Here is a 15,658-nt window from a genome sequence, read left to right on the forward strand (position 1 = left end):
TGGTCTCCTTATCTGGGTATGAAATCCTTGTAGAAACAATGCTGGGTTTTAATTTGTTCAATTTAATGTTAATTTGTTTAGACTGCAGGTGGATCACATGTCTTCTCACTTCACTTCAAAGCGTGTCGTTCTTCTAGCTCTGAGCAGGTCCTCTTTCTGCTTTGCATGTGTGGAAACCACCAGTCTTTTGGCATATGTTTCACTTATCTGTGTATGTATTTATTTATTTCCCTCACCACTAGCTGCTTAAATCTAGCTGCACAGTTACTGAGCCAGGATCGAGGCACTGCATCATTGTTTGCACGAGGAGGAGAAGGCGGTTTAATTTGGGGCTCTGGGTAAGGAACTCCTCGCTTTTGCAGGAAAACACCAAATGGGTCCAGCACCACAGTGGGCACGGGGTAGTTTCATACTTGAGTGTCTGCCACATTGTGCAAAACCGTGGCCTCTTGCATATTTGGAAAAGTCCAGTGTTGTAAGAAAATGTTATTTTGGAAATACTGGAAGGAAAGCTGACATTGGATTTATCCTGGTGTCATGGATGAGTTCAGAATTATGAGCGACAACTCTGTTTGTTCTGGAGTTTGTTATTTATCCTCTTTGAAAATAATTTCAACAACAATAACAACAGCAGCTGAGGGAGCAGAGGAAATGGCCTCTAAATCGATTACCATCAATTACTTGGTTGTATACAGACAATGCACAAGATGGACTGATGTTCAGTGAACATCTGTATGAGTGATGAAGGAAATCAATGCATCAGAGAGGGAAAAAAGACGGCTGGCAGATTTAGAGTTTAGAGTTCAGGATGGAGGTGAAGAGTAGCTGTTTGCATAGATAAAAGGAGCAGGAAAAGCCATTGTCCACTCACTGACTGGCTGCTGCTGGTCTCTCTGGACTTGAGGCTGATTTACGACTGGATTGGGTGGGGCAGAGACCTTACCTTCTCTCCCCCTCATGTACATTTAGCTGCATGTGAATTGGTATTTAATGTTTATTTGCTTACAGGAGCTAAGTCCCACTCCTGCAGGTTGTAATCTGTGTCACGTTAACACTTAACCGAGTATAATCTATAAATCTGATGTGCTGCTATCATAATCGTTTAAGGTCAGATAAGCTGAGGAGCTAATGCCAGGTTTGGAGATGGAGCATCAGCCAGCGGGACACAGACAGGATACGCCTCATCTGATCGGCTTATTAAACTTTCAGATTCAGAATCCTGGCAGCGAAGTTAATCTGCTGATTTGTGATTTATGTGCATATGTAAATGTGCATCATTAGAGGGGCAATTATCTAAACATTTTTTTCAATAGATTTGTCAGATGTATGGTATTTTTTTTACACCTTATTGATAATTATCTTTTGACCTTTTCATAAGGATGATTGATGAATTATTCATCCTTTGATCCTGGATTATAATCAGCCCCACTGATTCATAGTGTCTATTCACTACCCGGTGGGCTCCTTGGTGCACTCTATTTATGCTAGCTAGCTGGCTGGTTGGCTGCTTTGGTAGCTATGGAAACAGTAAAGCTGAACAGACCAGGCCTTGCTTGGCTAATTGTGAGCAAGTCAAGCGTGTCTGCAAAAGTTAGATGTACCCCAGCACGGACTACATCTAAGATGGTTTTTTGGGTTTAAAAAAATTTTCTCCACAAAATTTTTGTCTTTTGGAGACAAAGATGTGCTGAACTTTTTCAACCAAGAGAAACTGAGATGCCTGTTAATATTCTGAAGATGTCATTGGTCAAAAATGCATAGCTGTGTCTTTAAATTCTATAATTTTGCTACATCTGAAATGGATGGCAGTTCTTTTTTTAGTTGACTGTTAAAACACATCTTACATTCGAATACATTTCTGAAATGGGGACTATATATGGTGCCACCCATTGAATTACTGTTACTGAATTACTATTATAAAGGTTAGCAGTTGTCAGTTTTGTTTTGTTTTTTATTGAGATAAGTGACCATATTTAGATGAGAAGTCAAAGTGTTAAGCTAGCTGTTATTTAATGCCTATATAAATACAAAGTGGAAACTAGAGTTAAGGCCAGGAAAAAAACAACTGCAACATAAACTTTGACAGGTTTTTAGTACGGGTACCTATAGGCCAAGCACCTGCAGGCTGTGCTTTTTAGATAATTGTATTTAAAATGCCCCAAAAAGATGCCAACACCAGAAAAACAGCTGAGATGTTCAGTGACACTTGGCCACCTAAAGTCTTATGTTAAAGAAACCAAGTTGAGATTAAGTTGAGCTTTGTGACGTGGTGCGTTATTCTGCTGGAAGGAGCCATCACAAGGTGGGTTATAAAGGGATGAAAATGGACAGCAGCAATACCCATTGTGCCAGAAAATATCCCCAACACCTTTACACCAATACCAGCAGCCTGAACCATCGATACAAGGCAGCATCGTTTACTTCAAATCCAGACCCCACCATCCAAATATCGCAGAAGTTGTCGAGTGTCATCACACCAGGTGATGCTTAGCCAATATTCTGTTGTGCAAATCTGATGAGCCTGTGCAAACTTTAGCCTCAGTTTTCTATTCTTAGCTGACAGACCTGGCACCCAGTGTGGTCTTCTGCTGCTGTAGCTCATCTGCTTAAAGGTTTATTGGATTGTACATTTAGAGACGTTCGTCTGCATGCCTTGATTGTAATCAGTAGTACTCATATGAGGTACTGCTGATTTCCTATCAGCTTGAAGCAATCTGGCAGTTCTCATCTGACCTCTGGCATCAACAAATGAACAACAGTGCCGGGTTCAAGTTCACTAAAATCACCTTCTCATGCAGCAAGTTATCTTGACCATGTCGGCATGCCAATTTAAAATAAATATAAAAAGAAAATCAACCCTAGTATGTTTGTTATGGGTGTGAAATGATTACGATAAACACATGTTTATTTCTGGTGTAAAGTCAAATATTTTATCATGGGAGTCTACAAGGATCGACTTGCTTGGAGTCAGCCCCAAGTGGTCATTTGAGGAACTGCAGTTTTTTTGGCATTGGCTTTATTTTTTCAGTCCTGTTGTGACGTGTGTTCTGCTATTATTTACATGCAGAAGAATGAGTGAAAGCAGGTACCCGATTCTTTTTCTCATTTCCGATGATTTACTCTAACCCAATGTTGTTGGTTTTTTTTAACCTCTCTTGTAGACGTGTACTACGACCTTAGCCCCAGGCCTCTCGCTCAACCATTTCAACTGTGTGACGGAACGTGAAAAGAAGATTTAATGAATCAGTATTCGCTAGCCGACGTGATGACGGACAAGTAAGTGATTTATTGTTATTTTTCTGGAGAGCACGTTCATGTATAGGCGTGCAAAGAGCTCACAGTAATCAGGCATTTTGTTTGAGTGAGAAGTAACCAGATGATGCTTGTTCTTGTGGTTATGCTTCTCTTGCTTTGCACCAGCTTGTAGGCATTCCTGTAAGTGTGTTAACCGTGCAGAATTCAAGGAGGAATGGGTTCAGATAGCGCAGAGAGAAGTTTGATGTGGTTTACGGTAGGCAGTGTTGGTAAAAAGACAGTCTGCTTGGCCCCTGTAGATGTATGTCATTTGCATCGGGGGCTGATTTGCATTCTCGTTCGCTGTGCTGGTATGTTGCTGTTGCTGCTAGCAGCTCTTTATTTCCCTCACAAAACACAGTCGTTTAAAGGGTTTTCAGCCTTTTTCATGCTGCCTCTTCTTTTGCTTATTCTTTGTGTTCTTCATTTTGTTTCCCTCCCCCCTTTTCATTTTGCAGGTCTCTATCTATACTTGTCCGTCTCCTTTTTGTCTCTTTTGTCCACTTGGCCTTTGCTTCTCACTCCAGTGTTTGTTGGATTTGATCTGCAGAGATCTATGGAGAATTTGGGTGCAGTAGGAAAAACAATCTGCTGTCAGCAATCATAATAGGCAGAATAAGCGGTGCAGGTCAGTCAGCTGAAAGGGAAAGGCACAAGAACTGCATAAAAAAGGTCAAACAAGGCCTGAACTATTATGTGCTTGAGTTTATAAAAAAGAAAGAGAAACTGGTAAAGCGACAGAGGTTTATATGCACAGAGTACAGTTGATAAGATAATGTTGTTAGCTGTGGGTCAGTAACTCCAGCATCTCTCTACTTATTGCTAATGCACCTGTTAACCCTTTTGAAAGTGCAACAGGAAAAGGGAGGGGTGGATCTGGTGAATCACGCTGTCTTTATATGAAGCAGGCCTTCGGTGCCTTGCCTGGTTAACACTGGCACTTTGTAATGTCAGCGTAAAATATCATGCATCTAGTTTAGTAAATCCAAATAATCCTATATTTGCCCAGAGGGGAATTTCCCTTGCAAATTAGAAGGTTCCCTCAAGGATGCATTGCAATTTTTTGCTGAGCCAGACGTTTTTATAATGATTTGGATGCGGCATAAAGAAGAGAAGATATTCTTGGAAACTTTATTTCGAAAACAAGACGCGGCAGAGTTTTTATTAAGCCTCTGCTGCACTGAATCAATTGTAGCGAGGAACGGGGAGTTTCTAAGTAAGAGATGATGATATTGACAAGCTGGATGAAAGGTATCCCAGCAACCAGAAAGTGGTGGTGGTGGGAGGGTAGCTTATTGTGTGCTAGATGCTCGCCCGTGTTGTAGGATGATTGTTTGACTGGGATGAATGATAAATGTTATGTTGAAAGGAAGTGAGGGGAAAAGTTGGAAGAAGTGCCCCCCGACGGTGACGGCGAACAAAGCCTCCCTCAACATGGGTCTACTTAAGATTCACACAAATGCAGAAGAAGATGGCCACTTATTTTCTCTCCAACACACACGCACACAATCACACACGCACTTCTTTTTTTTCTTAGCTCACTCATGAGCAAACATTTACACATAGCTGGATACCGGTGGACATTCCTGCAGATGTGTGCATTCCACTTGGTATTCCCAAAGTCAAGCTGGCCTCTGGAAACGTGAGAAACACGAAGAATATTTGGTGTTTTTTGGATTATTTATAATTTTCTGGCATTTGTCTAATCGAAGAGCTCTGATCTGGGTTTTCCAATCAGATTTTCTGCTTGAGTCAGAAGCTGATTATCCATCTGTACATGTGCTCCAGTATCCTCAGACATGAACATGTTTTAGTTGCTGGATTTTCCTTTTGTACCAGGATGCTCTGGGATGAGGGAAGGTTCTAAAGCCAGATTTGCTCCCTGGTGCTTGGAGGCATTTTTTTTTCCTGGTTAAATTCAAGCCTGCATAATCCTTTACAACACACTGTTTTATGTCTGTGTGTGTGTGTGCTTGTGTGTATGCTAAAGTCTGGAGTCCATGTTCTGTTCACTCTGTGTATATTGAGTAAACAGGAATTTCACCTATTTTCTTTTCCCTCTTAAAAGAGTTGCATCAGGGTTGAATATATTACATCACATAGGAAGGACAAAGAGAAGCACAGTGCCTCAAACACACTCAGATACAGACAGAAGTGCGCCGAGTGTAAGCTCTTCATTGTGAATTGCATCTCCATCTGGTGCCTCTGGTCTTTAAGGAAAATGGGGACAGCAAGATAAAAAAAAAAAAAAAAAAAAAAAAAAAGCATTGTTCCTCAAGCCCTCAAACCATACTATCATCTTTTTTTATGTAACTGTTCCCGTCTTGTTTTCCATAAGGAGATTCCTCCTCCTACTCATTCTTCCTTGCTCTTCTCATCCGTTCTCTTCTCTTTCTACAACCACTGTGTGAATTTGCTCGCTCGCTCTTAGCAAAGCCATTTTTTCCCTCTCTCCCTCTCTTGCTACCATTTTCCTTCCATCCCCCACCTGTGGTGGTGTTTGCTGACAGCCTTGTCAGAAACTTGGGATGTTTATAGATGGACAGTAATGGTAGCTGCACAGTGTGCATGTGCACGAGGTTGACACATGCACATTGACAGTGTGGTGTCTATTTATGCGCTTTGCTTATCTGTGTCTGTCTAGGCCCCATGTGTGTAATCATGTCAGTCTCAGGGGAGTGAGGATGCAAGCTGGTTATATGCTTAATGGCTGCTTACAGTAAAAACCACAGTGGCACCAGAAATGTGCTAAATGTTGCAGCCTTGTGAGTAAAGATATTTAAGGGCACACCACTCTGCAATTTGACTTCTTTATTGGAGATTTATTATTAAATGTTCTCTAGTTCCCCCTGAATAAAACAGGGGATAATACTGGTCTTTGCTTGTGCTACCATGCAATAGTCATTTTCATGATCGGCATCAGTCGCTGCTGATCCCAGACCAGAATATTTCAGTAAATATCGGATGGATTGCCATGGGAGTTTGTGCACAATTCGATGATATTCAGAAGATGAATTCTGATGACTTAAATAATAGCCAGACCTTCCCTCCAGGGTGACATTTGTGGGTTTGAGGAAATTGTTTCAACAACTGTGGGATGAACTGACAATAAATTAGCGCAGACATTTGTTTCCTTTTTAGGATGGACAGTTGGCAATTTAGTGATCCCTTCATTTTTCCTTTTTGCCCACCAGTTGGATTTATCACATACATTTCAAAAGTAATGACACTTCCACCAGCTTCATCTGCACTTAATTGCAAATGTTAGCAGAAAAACACACCAAACTGCTCGAAATAAGCATTTTTACTTTGGGAAATATGTTAGCATGTGGAAAGCAACTATTCAGAGTAGCTTTGTGCCGAACCTGTGTGTAACCTAATAAACTTTGTGTGATGACTCACCAAAAGCCACTTGCATGACTGGAGAGTTACTGTGTACTTTTATGAATGGGAACCAAAGCTGATAAGGCATGCCTTAGACATCTGAGATACTTAAAATACAACTTTGGGTTTGGCTTGAACTTTTTACTCGTTGAACTTCTTGCCAGTTTAAGCTTTTATGACACATACACTATGTGGGGGGGGGGAAAAAACTACTGGGCCACCTACACATTACACCTACAGGAGCTGCTGAGCCATAGGAACCCATTGCATGAAGCTCCCGGTGCACAGATTTTGTGCCAATGTTAATGGCAAAGGAGTTATTGAGTCTAACAGAGCATGGGCAGTTTTTACACACTTGGCAAACCCCATTCTGTATCTTTTACGCAATCTGACAATTTTGAAATTCTTCCACAGAGAGTTGATTGTGTAATAACTAGAAGGGAAGAAATCTCGCAAACTGACTTGTTGTGATGATGGCATCCCATTACAGTCTCGTGCTCAATCTGTTGAGCTCTTGACAACTACCTTTTCTTTCACAAATGTTTGTAAAGGTAGACGCACGGCTAAGTGTTTGATTATTCTTTTTTTTTTATACACCAGTGGGAGTGGGACTAAAAATGCCTAAATTCAAAGATTTAGCCATGTGGCCCAATATTTTTGTCCATAAAGTGTAATCTGAGAGTGCAACCATAGGAAGTATTTGTTTCAAAGTCCCTGAATTCATTACTGTTACCAAACGGGAAGCGAGATCTAGACAAGAAGTTCCAACAGTAGTTCAAACTGAGAAAATCGGGTGTCACAGAGGAGTGGGGTCAGTATGTTTACCATTAGCTGAGTTTCTGAAGTAGGTTTGCTCTGGCTTGAAGAGTCTTCAAAAGGACACTTTAGCCCCATCCTCATTCAAGTCCACTCATCAATTTAAAACCCCCCAGACCCGTGACATTTCCATTTCCTCTCTGTCCGTTCTCCAGACCACTGTGTCACCAAGGGCATGTTTCGGGGCACTGGCTCGGCTTGCGCCCAGTCTCGACATCCTGAATTGAGACATGTGAAGGCGTGGTGTCAGTTGTGTCATTGAGGTTTGTGGGTGCACGGTTTAAAATGGTTTAAAAACTTTGTATCAGCTGTCACAGGGTTTTGTGGGAGCAGAGGAAAGCCAAGTCAAAGCGCTTCCTGAAGATGTCGAGGGGGATGCACCCTTTGGCCTTCGGCTCATCAATCTTGCGTCTGTCATCTAGTCCCAGTGCTCCATTGATGCTGTCATAGAGTCAGGGAGACGATGCAGCGCGCGTTTGCGCTCGTTTGTATACAAGGCTTTTTCTGTTTGTTGGTCTCGTAGTGAAAATTAGTTAAGAGTGAAAGAAGAGGAGATAAATTTCTACATTTTCTACTTGAGGAAAGAAAGGTATCAAGCACACTAAATATTGCCCGACCTCTCCCACCCCATTGCAGAATACTGTGGTCTCCTCTTTAACAAATATGAAACCCCAAAAGAGCGATAATATGTTGGCAATGCTCGTGCAAATCTAAAGCTTTATTTATGCGATCAGAGAACTAACCATGCTTGTAGTCGTCGCTGCTTAACATAATCAGATTATTCTTTTATACAGTAGTGTAGGGGGCCTCCATTATAGTAGCTTACCAGGCAAATGCTAATGAATCTGCATATTTGGGTTGATTTAGCTGACCTGGATTCAGTCGAGGGGAACATTTATCTCCTTGTTCTGAGATAGAGTTTGCGGCTTCTCCAGCAACAATGTCCATTCGGCTTTAGTCTTTTTTTTTTTCCTTGTTGTGTTGTCGATATTTTCTTGGTTTTTTTCTGAAGAGAAATTGTATTCTTTTTTAAGAACCTGTTGAAACTTACCCAGAGTCACATATTGAACTCTAGCCAAAGCAAGTGAAACTTTAAGCCATGTTCTTCACTCTGAGTTTAGAGGACTGTGTGAATAAAGCTGGTCGACTCGTGTAGGAAGAATTAATTCAGCCTGTTTTCATTTTGCTCAGAGAAGCGGTCCGAGGGAACCGACTGGAAAGTGTTGTGAATGGAGGCCCACCCATCTGTTTCAGAGACAATAAGAAGATTTCTACTTTCATTCTTTAGACTAAAAAAAATCGTATTTTATGCACTAAAAAATAAAAGGGAAATCATTTTCCACCTGGCTGCATATTATTCCCTAATGTCTGTGTTGTCTTTATGTTTCGTTAGTGATGCACAACACCAGGGCTGAGACTGTACGAAACTTCAAAAGCTCTTTAAAAAATATCAGCTCAGGGTTTTTCCTGATGAATACTTTTCTACAGTTCTTTCAACTGTGGAGTTTCTCTGTTTGCTACTTTGACTGTTCTTTCTAGTGGTTTAGAGGATACTTCATGTACTTTTTAAAGTACTGACCAGGATTTTAGTAACGTTTGAAACAAAATCTGAGTGGCAGCACAACAAAATACCCCATCAAATGTGATCAAACAGCTACGCAGTCCAGAGGAAGCAGATGAGTTAAGGATTTAACTTTTAATAAGAAGTTCACGAAGTAGACAGTGAAGCATTACCAAAAGGTTGACCTTTAGTGTACATTTACTGCTCCTAGATGATGAATTCTATTTAAAGTACTGTGCAAAGGTCTTGAGGCACACCTCATGTTTTAATATAGTCTAGTAAAATGAGGGGAAAAGGTCCAAGGATCTACTGAAACGTTACATTAGGCAAGCTTTCTTCGAATTTCTTTTAACTTTCTTCAGGAATAATTCTCCAGGCTTCTGGAAGGATTTTCCACTGCTCTTCCACAAACTGTTCTTTGCTGGATTTTTTTTCCTATTTCTTAAGGACACGACTTAAAGATACTGTTCATCTGCTGTAGATAGTGTGACTTTATTTTTATTTTTTTATGTGTATAGCTTTGAGGCCTGTCACTTCTTGCTTGTTCAGTTTCCTCAGATTCGTTTAAAGGCTGCACACCAAGACAAGTACCTTGTCTTTGGCATTTTCTCAGCTCTAACTGAAGATGATGTGCTTTTTGTAACAGGCTGCTGGTAACAAAGTGCCTGAAGATTCCTAAATTGTCATGTGTAGACACAACACTGGTTCTCTTGAGTTAGGTGCCTTTTTTCTGCTTGAGTGATTCAGAGGTCAGTGTTAAGTGGGTTAACAAACAAAAAACATTCCTTGAAAGTGCTGCGATACAAGGACTGGACTGAAAATGAGGGGGAAAAGCAGCCTGTGTCTGAAGAAAAATCGATCAAAAATGACAAAGTCTGGCTTCTTGGAAGGAAAATAAAAAAAACAAACAAACAAACAGAAAAGAGGGGTGGCTCAAGACTTTTGCTCAGTCCTGTACACATTTATGGTCAGATTAAGCCGTTTAAACTGTGAATCTTTGTCTTTCTTTAACTCACAGAATTAATGCCATTCCCAAGAGCCTCTACTGAGCTTTACAGTTCAGAGTGTTGACATGCAAAGCTAAGAAAATGGCCATTGTCATTGTATGGAACTGTAGCATTTACCTGCTGTGGCAAAATACAGCCTGGAAACCGTGGACTCAAATTTTTTTTACTAAAGCTTTTATTATTACATTAAAGGAACAGATTTAATTTAGCGTTTTGTATCATGCAGAATTAAACATTTTTGTCGTTTTATTAGAGTGATGATCCTTTAGAAATTATGCAGAATAGAAGTTATAAGGTTTTGAGGCTTGGCCGTGACGGATCTCTCATGAGATTAGCACACACAAAGCAAATAAAAGTCAGTGTGGAAGAGCAAATACTTCTTTATTTACATGTGGTTGTTTGACATGCAAGGCTGAAAAGGAAGTGGAACCTTAGCTGAGGTTAATGGTCATAACTGGCCGCTCACTATTGGTTCTAATATGGTATCATGATATCACCTTGATAATACAGTCTTTGCGGATATTTAAGTTGTTATATAATTGTTTTGTCTTTTTTTTTTTAAATGATTATCTACCGTGTGTGTGTGTGTGTGTGTGTGTGTGTGGCTATTGCTTCATCTTTCTTTAAATGTTATTTACTGTCATTTTGAATATACGACATGGTTTGGATTGAATCATCATTATATCTGTGTCACCATGGTCTAAAAAAAAAAGAACTAACCACATTGAACCTTCTTCCTCTTGTAGGCTCTCACACACTACATAAGTGTCATGTCTGATCTCTCTGTCTTCTTCCCCCCCTCCCTAGCTTGAGAATTTTATAATTCTCTCCGGAGGAAGAGCGTCGCATCCTTTAAGGATTCACAGGTCAGAAACTCAACTCCTCTCCCTCCTTCCCCTCCCTGTTTGCTGTGCAGACCAACACTGCACTGCTCGCTGGCTTGCAGGCTTCAACACGAATGCTGCATGCTTCTCCAACCTTCTCCAACCCCCTTCCCCTGTAACCACTTTGGGGCTTTACTTTTTTTGTGTGTGTGTGCGTTTCCTTTGCATGATCTCTCTTGGACAGCCTGATTCTGATTTGAATCCTTTTGTTTTTGCAACTTCCTTTTTTCCCCCACCCATCATTCCCCTGTGCTTTCCTCTATGAGATTTGGTGTTTCTTTGCTTTTCCAGTCGTGATTCTTCTGTTCTGCGTCTGCTTGGAAGCAAGCTATCGGTCTGTGTTGCCTTAATTACTGTTATCTAATGATGCATGTAGTGACGGGCATTGTGTACACATGCAACTAGCTTTTCACTCTGGCTTTACTCAGGCCCCCCAGACAGTAATTGTCCAGTCACAGCTTAGCTACCGTAACTAGGCACAGCAGGTCTGTCAAGCTTTGAATTTCTCCAAATGCCAAAGTGGTGTCCGGGTGGCTGAAGATAGACAGAAACTTGGCACCTGAAAGCATTTGGAGGGTGGCGTCTTTTTATCAACTTTCTGAAACTTGAACAGGGGAGCAGAAGTGTTGTTTTGGTGCTCTGCATGTTTAAATGCTAGTGTGCCCAGCTTCACTACTTTTCTAAGCAACTTTCAAAGCTGTGTTGAGCTTGTGGGGTTACGGTTTGCAAGAGCAGCACAATCACCAAATGGGATAGAAGATGCAGGTATACTAAAATTAGTTGCCATAGCATCTTTTTCTCTCGTCTCAAAACCAGTAAAGCAAAAATAAATTCTTCTTTCTTACTTACAGACCCGTAAGTAACAAAGTAAGAAGCACATTGTTTGATCTAAAACGTGTTCATTTATAATCTGGGACCAAAGCTAAAAAAAAGTAGTTCACTTTTTTTTTTTTTTTAAATCTCTTGTTAACAGTAAATAGAAATCCAAGTTTAATTTTCATGAAATTAAATGTTTCTTTCTCTTGAAAAATTCCTCAGTGTTTGTTCGTTCTGCTCGTCCCTGCTCCACCTGCAGTGGTTGCAGACTCGACAGACTGTTTGAAAACCACTTCCCTTCAGAAACTGCTAAATGTGAGAGTGAATGTTTGAACCACAATCGCTGCAATTTCATCTCTGCTCTAAAACGTACACAAAATACACAAAGTTAGTGTTCCAGGTAGGGAGGCCTGAGGAGATAAAGTCTGAAAACATCAGCTGGCAGCATGGAGTGAAGTCACGGGAGCCTCGCTCCCAGCAAACTGTCAGTACAGGATGCGTCGCTCAGCCACGCTTGATTATGAAAAGAATCCAAACACCTGTGGGATGTTTGCTTTTCCCTCTCAGCAGCTCGAGGCCTATCAACATAATGCAGTTTCCAGCCGCAGCCATCAGCCCACACCTCTTTCAGCTGTTGTGAGCAACACCAAAAGTGCTTAACAGAAATAGGACTGATTAGCAAAGTGTTGACAAATGTTCCGCTCACCAAAGACATGCATTAAAATGGTAGTTTGTTCCTGTAGAGGTAGTTTTAATATCAGCTGTGATCTATTACCGAATTTGTAGCGTTACAATCCATTTTGGCTGGTAAAAACATTGGTTTTGTGGGGGGGGGTTGTTTCTTAAATCCTGTCCTGTTCGGCAGCTTTTTGCTATCAGAATTATGATCTGAATGCACTGTTGTGCCAAACACATTGTGCTTTTCCAAAATGGTCTCTGTAGGCTCCTCTTGTTCATGTTTCTTTTATCCGTTTATTTATTCATTTCTAATAATGTTATTTCAGTTATTGCATTATATGTATAGTTAGATAGTTTTATCATGTGACTGTTTTATCCTATCTACAGTGTGCATAAGGCCAGGGGGCATTTGGCAGTTGGTTGAATATTTAAACATTTGTTATAATTAAAGTCAGCTGGTGACAAATGGACCTTTTGTATTGGATTTATTTTTAATCTGCTACTTTCACTGTAAACTGTGTATGCGCCACTTGTGAGAAGTGAACACTTGACCTAATTCTGCAGGCCAGATCACGAGAAATCAGTGTGAGAGGAGTTTAAAGTGTTACTCTTGGCTCTGTGTTTATCCCTTTCTGAGTTCTGCGAAGGAAACGGTGAAATTAGTGTTTTATGTACTGGTTTGCCAAGTTCAGGAGGACACACTGTTAGTGTTGTGGCATCCTGTGGGCGATGGGATGAGTTTTCACACAGCACTCCAAAGGAGGGTTTTGTCTCTGCCGGGCCAAAATTACCACCGTGAAATCGGTGCCTGTTGAAGAGTGCTTTGAGAGAGAGGCAGAAGAGAAAGGGGTCCTCTTTAAAGGCGGAAAGGATCGGAGAAAATATAGCAAGGTTTCAGTGATGTTTACAGCTCCTTTTGAATGTTCCTTGACTGGTGGGAAACTGCAATTTGGAAGATTGTTTGTTTGTTTTGGGTTTACCTTATTGCATTCTTTAACCACTTAACAGAAAAAGTCATTAAAATGTTGGCTAACATTAGCTGATTTAAAGTCCAGCTGCAGAGATGTATCCCACTCTGGGTGCGGAAGTCACCTGCCCTTGGCTGTTGCTGTTTTAAAAAGGTTTTTTTTCTTTAAACTACCACCAATGCAACTACCATTCACCAGCTTGGGACCTTCAGCTGGGCTTCCCAAAATAGTCTCACATTATGTGCCCCAAGTTTCTAGCTGGCATCACAGCAGCCTCAAGGAAATTACATCAAGTGAAAGGTTTATGATTTTACTGCGAGCGGTGGCTTCTGTGTGACCCAAAACTATATTATAGATTGAAGCTGTTTACCTCAGAAAGTGGCAACACTTAAAAATTAAATGGATTTTCAATGCACTATGTAGCTTTTCTTAATAGTTTAGCATTTTGCCCTGTGTACTGATAATATTACCAAGCAATTACCAATGCTTGCCTTGCTGTATTTGGGAAAAAAACAAACTCTGAACACTTGTAAATAATGTAAAAAAACCGGCAAATTTCAGATTTATTATATATTCTCTTGTGATCACCAGAAGTTCCTTTTTATTTTTGCCAGTACAGATGTCAATAGTAAAACTCCTCCACTTTTTTCCCTCCTTTTAATTAAAAGAAAAAGAGCCTGGTGATTATGTTTTCATGTCAGACTACAGAGGCACATTCAGTACTTGGACAGAGAACACCACACAGTAATCCTTGTTCCTCTAGTTAGCTTACTTCACTTGCCTGTATGTTTATAGGGAAGTTTTTCCAGAGCCATGTGACTTAGGGAAAGGGCGTGTTGTTTTTAAAAAGCTTGCCATCGGCAGACTAAATATACCCTTTACTGGACCTGACCCCTCATTTGCCTTTGCTGTGGCCACTTTAGGTCGACAGGCTAGCTCAACAGGGGCCCTACAACTAGTAATTATATAGGAGGGTTTCCATTTTGCATCCCCTGTATAGTGTTGCCTTCACACAAGCTCTTTTCCTCAATTTAGACATTTGGGTTGTCATTGATGGTTTACCTAGAATTTAATTCTACCTTCTTTAACTAAATGAAATCCAGAAATTATGGGTTTTTAGCCTGTTTTGGGTCAGAAATGAGAACTGTGTACACCTTGTCAGCATTCAGTCTTAATGTAAATGGATATAGTGAACCCTGCTGATACGTCCTGCTGATAATCTCTGATCTTAAAGCCCGCCCCCCCCCCCCACATCCCAGTGAGATCACCATGGATAATGTAGAGTGACTGCTGTATCATCTGTTGCAGTTTTAAGATGATTTTTTTTTTCTCCCATATGACCAATAGTCAGCTGTGCCGCAGAGGTCGTACAGCTGTTCACTGGCTTTCAGAGGACTTTGTTAAATTGATGGGGCTTTTACTAGGTGGCTTTGTAAGTCTGAGCTGTAGGCTGAAGTCAATCCTCAGTGAAATCCAGATGGCTTGAACCATAACTACAGCTTGAACTGCTGTGCTGATTTATCCTGAAAAGTTAAGCAAATCGCATCCAAGTTAATCACATCAAAGTCTGTTTGCAGGATTGGCGGAGCAATACTTCATACATGTCTGACTGTTCACTTTGACAAACACAAATCTTGAACCAGCAGTTCAAGTTGAATTATTGGTGACATGGATACTGGATACATTGAATTAATACAACTTAATTAATTCAGAAAAAAAGGCAAGCTTATAGGAGCAAGTTACAAGAGCTGGGTTAGCTTTGAGTAATAACTATAAACATAAAGGATCACTCATATTAACTTAATACACTGTGACAAATTACACGAGTTATGTTTCAGTTAATTGGACTCACACACCTTAGTTCCCTGAGTAAAAAATAAAAATGGAATCAGCTAATGTTTATGAAAACCCACAAACTGGACGTACTCATGTAGTTCATAGTGACACATTTTGGTTCACTTGGAGATTTTTCTCTGTGTGAAAAGAAACCATATCACAGGGAAAAGGTACAACTTTACAAACTCCTCAACAGATTCAGACCCGAGTAAAAAAACAAGGGCAAGCATGTATTAATTGGTACCCTGATTTGTTTTTTACCCTTTGAATTTGACCTTGATAATTGCACTCAGGTGTAGACCAAAACAACCGATACCCTTTGGAGGAGGTCGTCTTCGTTTCCAAACAAACTCCAGAGCAGTTCAACCTTGATCTAATCTTGATGTGACACGAGTACCAGGTGTTGGCTGCAGC

At 40.6% G+C, this 15,658-nt stretch overlaps 1 protein-coding gene across 2 annotated transcripts in view; it reads left to right on the top strand.

Annotated features, from left to right (window-relative positions):
* Positions 1-15,658, top strand: part of sema4d (sema domain, immunoglobulin domain (Ig), transmembrane domain (TM) and short cytoplasmic domain, (semaphorin) 4D) — a 37,747-nt gene that overhangs the window by 5,117 nt on the left and 16,972 nt on the right. Inside the window, exons 2-3 of one of the 2 annotated variants that reach the window (XM_039614673.1) lie at positions 3,162-3,276; positions 10,870-10,928. Coding sequence is in view for 1 of the 2 variants with exons in the window: in XM_039614672.1 (XP_039470606.1) it covers positions 3,239-3,276 (38 nt within the window). In the remaining variant the exon portion in view is untranslated. The remainder of the gene's footprint in view (positions 1-3,161; positions 3,277-10,869; positions 10,929-15,658) is intronic. The other variant, XM_039614672.1, reaches the window with a different exon arrangement.

The sequence above is a fragment of the Oreochromis aureus genome, linkage group 7 (genome assembly GCF_013358895.1).
Source record: "Oreochromis aureus strain Israel breed Guangdong linkage group 7, ZZ_aureus, whole genome shotgun sequence".
NCBI classification, from domain to species: Eukaryota; Metazoa; Chordata; class Actinopteri; order Cichliformes; family Cichlidae; genus Oreochromis; species Oreochromis aureus.